The sequence below is a fragment of the Babylonia areolata genome, chromosome 29 (assembly GCF_041734735.1).
Source record: "Babylonia areolata isolate BAREFJ2019XMU chromosome 29, ASM4173473v1, whole genome shotgun sequence".
Lineage (NCBI taxonomy): Eukaryota > Metazoa > Mollusca > Gastropoda > Neogastropoda > Buccinidae > Babylonia > Babylonia areolata.
Genome location: NC_134904.1, coordinates 21,703,919 through 21,708,918, shown reverse-complemented (window position 1 = coordinate 21,708,918; position 5,000 = coordinate 21,703,919). Strand labels below are relative to the sequence as shown.

Below are 5,000 nucleotides of genomic sequence, written 5' to 3'. Positions count from 1 at the left end.
AAGCCGCGCCCACCAACGGCCCTGTAGCTGTGTGTAGTCAACTTATGTGGGTGGGGAGCGGCCGCTGAATTCAGGGTGGGTAGAAAGGTGGTAATCGACCCCGACAGCTTTCACTCTGCAGCCAGTGTCGGTCTGGTCAAGCTGTGCAGTGTGAACCCAGTTCAAGTAGCGGACAGTCAGCCTGTCAGGGCCCGGAACCATGGATACTAACAACGTGTGCATGCTCTGCTCCTGGCTGCTGCTGGTGCCCGGAAGTCTGCCGCTGGTAGGTGTCGGGGAAAAAGACGCATGGAGATGTTCGTTTGTTTGTCTGTTCTGTGTTTGGTGGCTGGCTTGATTGATTGATTGATTGATTGCTGCGGTGCAGAATGAGGTAGGGAAGAGGGGTGAGGGTGAGTGTGTTTGTCACAGAGAGAGAGAGAGGAATAACGATATCTGGCCTTTATCTGAATAAAAGATCGTTATCGAGAGAGAGAGAACACGAAATTTTATTTCTCCAGGGTAGTGAGATAAGCTATGGTACACATGCTTTTATCTCCTGGACCTGTGGGATAACAGAAAAGATTACATGAAAAGAGAGAGACAGAGAAGGTGGGGAGAGAGAAAGAAGGCAGACGTAGAAAAAGAGACAGACAGAGAGATACAGAAAGAGTTTTCTCATTTACAGAATAATTCACCATTTCCGTGCAAATATGCTTTTTGTTTTCATTCTCGATAGTCAGTAGTGTTTCTTTTTTCTTTTTTATTATGAAGGCATTACGAATAATAAATATTTATCATATTTTGTTTGTGGACTAAAGTGATAGAAAAAAAAAGTTAAGTTGGTCTCCCTTGAAAAAAAAGCTGAATTCAACGAAATATGTTGAAATATTAGAATATCTGGATCCAAGTTGCTAAACATTGCGTTTCCTGTTGTAGGCGTGATATAATTCCGTGTGTCAGTCATTTTTTGTGAATTCGTAAGAATTTGAAAATTAACGTATCAACTGACAGATGCCTTGATTCACTTTTAGTAATGAAGGACTTGCGCATATGAATAACTTTTGAAAACCAGCATTTAGTCTATCTACCTATCTATAATTGACGTCCAGATTTACTCTGTTTTGACATGAAGGACTTTATGAAGTTCTTTTTTCTTTAAAAGGGGGTGGGTTTGGAGATGAAGGATGTTAAAACCTTTAAATGCAGTAACTGGGGGCCATGAATGAAAAATGCTTTTTAAGGGAGAGAAGCGTTGGTTGTGGCTGACACAAGTCGAATTACGCCCCCTGTGGACTTGTCGGATGTCACGAATGTGTTGGACTTTTGTTTGCACTTCAGTTTTCTGCAATGATCTTATTCCCTTATCTTACAGTGTGTGTGTGCGCGCGCGTGCGCGCGCGCCTGTGTGTGTGTATGTTATTTTATTTTGTTTTGACGATATTGTACACTGAAACTACCAACTACTTCCAGCACATTACAATCAAGTCAAATCAGTTTATTGTAATAAGCCTGTTAGGTTTTCTGAAAATTTTTTTCTTTCCATTATGCAACACATATTGGTATGTATATTACAAAACAGCAACACATGCTCTTCATAAAGAAAACTTAGAAAATAGCAAGTAAATAATATATTCCTAGACTTTACATGAAAAACAAACAAACAAAAAAACCCGGAACAAATACATGTAACGGTATTTTTGACAAGAAGCAAAACGAACAGCATGATAGTGGAATACTGTTTCTTTCGTTTGTTACCTCTCTCACTTTTTATCTATGCTCTCTCTCTCTCTGTGTGTGTTAGATAAGGGAATAGATCACCCTTGTATCTGGCTGTCTAAAAGCCTGACTGTTTGTCTTTCTCATATTTCTTACCTCAGACTCTCTCTGTCCTTCTGACTCTCTGTCTCTCTTCTCCCTCTGTCAACTGTTACCTTTACCCGGCTGTCTCCCCCCCCCCCCCCCTCTCTCTTCCTCTCTCTCTGCCTGTGTGTCTATGTATGTATGTATGTATGTATGTATGTATGTATGTATGTATGTATCTGTCATTCTTACTCTCGTTCTTTTCTTCCTGAATTAAGTTAATCATGTAAGGATGTCGCTTGTGTTGCATGTCATAATTGTGTCAGTTTCACACACACACACACACACACACACACACACACACACACACACACACACACACACACACACACACACACACACACACACACATTTATATATATTGCTGTTTACGCTCGTATTGCTTTTTGTATTTTTCGTGTTTTTGTTTTTTTCAATAGAACTTAAAGTGTTTTACTTTCCCGACCCCCACTTCCCCATTTCTTCCTTTTTATGCATTTTCTTCTCTTGTTTTTCTGAGTTCAGGATGTAAAAACGTTGTACAAGCTTATTCTTTTACCCTCAATAAAGATCAGTTTGACTTGACACTCGTCATACTCTCAAAGTATCCTCCCACTCCGTCACCCACCTCCCCTCCTCCCCCCTCCCCCCTCCCCTCTCCTCCCCTCTCCCCACGACCCTCCCCCCTCCTCTCTGAACATGATGCCTGTCAGCGTCCTGGTTTTAGTAGCTGGGTTCCGTGTTCAGCCTGCCTCAAGGCTCCTGTCCTGTAACACACAGGATGATGATGTGGGGTGTTCAGCCTGCCTCAAGGCTCCTGTCCTGTAACACACAGGATGATGATGGGTGTTCAGCCTGCCTCAAGGCTCCTGTCCTGTAACACACAGGATGATGATGTGGGGTGTTCTTCCTGCCTCAAGGCTCCTGTCCTGTAACACACAGGATGATGATGTGGGGTGTTCTTCCTGCCTCAAGGCTCCTGTCCTGTAACACACAGGATGATGATGTGGGGTGTTCTTCCTGCCTCAAGGCTCCTGTCCTGTAACACACAGGATGATGATGTGGGGTGTTCTTCCTGCCTCAAGGCTCCTGTCCTGTAACACACAGGATGATGATGGGTGTTCTTCCTGCCTCAAGGCTCCTGTCCTGTAACACACAGGATGATGATGGGTGTTCTTCCTGCCTCAAGGCTCCTGTCCTGTAACACACAGGATGATGATGGGTGTTCTTCCTGCCTCAAGGCTCCTGTCCTGTAACACACAGGATGATGATGGGTGTTCAGCCTGCCTCAAGGCTCCTGTCCTGTAACACACAGGATGATGATGTGGGGTGTTCAGCCTGCCTCAAGGCTCCTGTCCTGTAACACACAGGATGATGATGTGGGGTGTTCAGCCTGCCTCAAGGCTCCTGTCCTGTAACACACAGGATGATGATGGGTGTTCAGCCTGCCTCAAGGCTCCTGTCCTGTAACACACAGGATGATGATGTGGGGTGTTCAGCCTGCCTCAAGGCTCCTGTCCTGTAACACACAGGATGATGATGTGGGGTGTTCAGCCTGCCTCAAGGCTCCTGTCCTGTAACACACAGGATGATGAGGTGGGGTGTTCAGCCTGCCTCAAGGCTCCTGTCCTGTAACACACAGGATGATGATGTGGGGTGTTCAGCCTGCCTCAAGGCTCCTGTCCTGTAACACACAGGATGATGATGGGTGTTCTTCCTGCCTCAAGGCTCCTGTCCTGTAACACACAGGAAGATGATATGGGGTGTTCAGCCTGCCTCAAGGCTCCTGTCCTGTAATAATAATAATAATAATAATAATAATAGTAATGATAATAATGGTATTTATATAGCGCTGAATCTTGCGCAGAGACAAATCAAAACGCTTTCGCACAAGTCATTCACGCGCATGCATAACTCAAAAACTGTAGAAACTAAAGGCAAGAAAGAGGCGGACAAAGGAGGCTATTTTGGGAAGAGGTGGGTTTTAAGGCCAGACTTGAAAGAGCTGAGTGTGGAGACTTGACGAAGCGAAAGAGGAAGTTCATTCCAAAGGCAGAGAAAGAACGGCGGTCAACAGTCGAGTGTTTGAATACCCATGTGTAAACGGAGTGGATCCGAAGCTGACCGTAGTGAGCGAAATGGAGTGTAGAGGTGAAGGCAGCCGCAGAGATAGGAAAGGGCAGTTTTGTGAATACGTGTGTAATGATCTTGTACTTTATTCGGTGTGAGACAGGGAGCCAGTGGTCCTGCAACACACAGGATGATGATGTGGGTGTTCTTCTCTGATCTCAGGTGTGGGGACTGCCCGTGGGAAACAGCCTGGCTGCAGGTAAACTCTACCTCTGTGTGTGTGTGTGTGTGTGTGTGTGTGTGTGTGTGTGTGTGTGTGTGTGTGTGTGTGTGTGTGTGTGTGTGTGTGTGTTTGTGTGAACCTTTACCCGTGTGTGTGTGTGTGTGTGTGTGTGTGTGTGTGTGTGTGTGTGTGTGTGTGTGTGTGTGAACCTTTACCTCTGTGTGTGTGTGTGTGTGTGTGTGTGTGTGTGTGTGAACCTTTACCCGTGTGTGTGTGTGTGTGTGTGTGTGTGTGTGTGTGTGTGTGTGAACCTTTACCTGTGTGTGTGTGTGTGTGTGTGTGTGTGTCCGTGGTAAACTTTAACATTACCATTTTCTCTGGAAATACTTTGTCTACCAATACCAAATTAAAATTTTGGCTTAAACATGCTAGGAAAAACAATCTTCACACTCATACTAATAATAGGTTGAACGTCCCCCGAATTTAGTGGTATATCCGAATTATCAACGTTTTATTTCGTTCATGCTAGATCCGAATTCAAAAAACACTGTTACCCCTTTGCAGCTGCCCGAATGCAGGCAATGTGTGTTAAGAAGACGCCATGATATCGTTTTTCTTGTTCTTCATTAAAAGCAAAGAAATACATATTCTGGACAGAACACAAACAGTGACGCAAACTACATTATTGACGTGTTTACTGCATATGACTATTCTAAAGTGGACATTGAATTAACTAGAATGAACATAAAAGAAAATTTGAATCGACCATTTCACAGAGTTCAGGTCAACCTTGTCTACACTGGTCTGTGCAGATCTTGACTAAACATGTTGCAAAGCCTGACGCGATGGCAAAGCCTCCTTTTCCGCCAGATTAAAAGAATTTCTT

At 44.3% G+C, this 5,000-nt stretch overlaps 1 protein-coding gene across 1 annotated transcript in view; it reads left to right on the top strand.

Moving 5' to 3' along the window:
- Positions 1-126: 126 nt before the first annotated feature.
- Positions 127-5,000, top strand: part of LOC143274613 (bone morphogenetic protein 1-like) — a 35,943-nt gene continuing 31,069 nt past the window's right edge. Inside the window, exons 1-2 of the mRNA XM_076578481.1 lie at positions 127-265; positions 4,114-4,150. Coding sequence (XP_076434596.1) covers positions 200-265; positions 4,114-4,150 — 103 coding nt within the window. The 5' untranslated portion in view covers positions 127-199. The remainder of the gene's footprint in view (positions 266-4,113; positions 4,151-5,000) is intronic.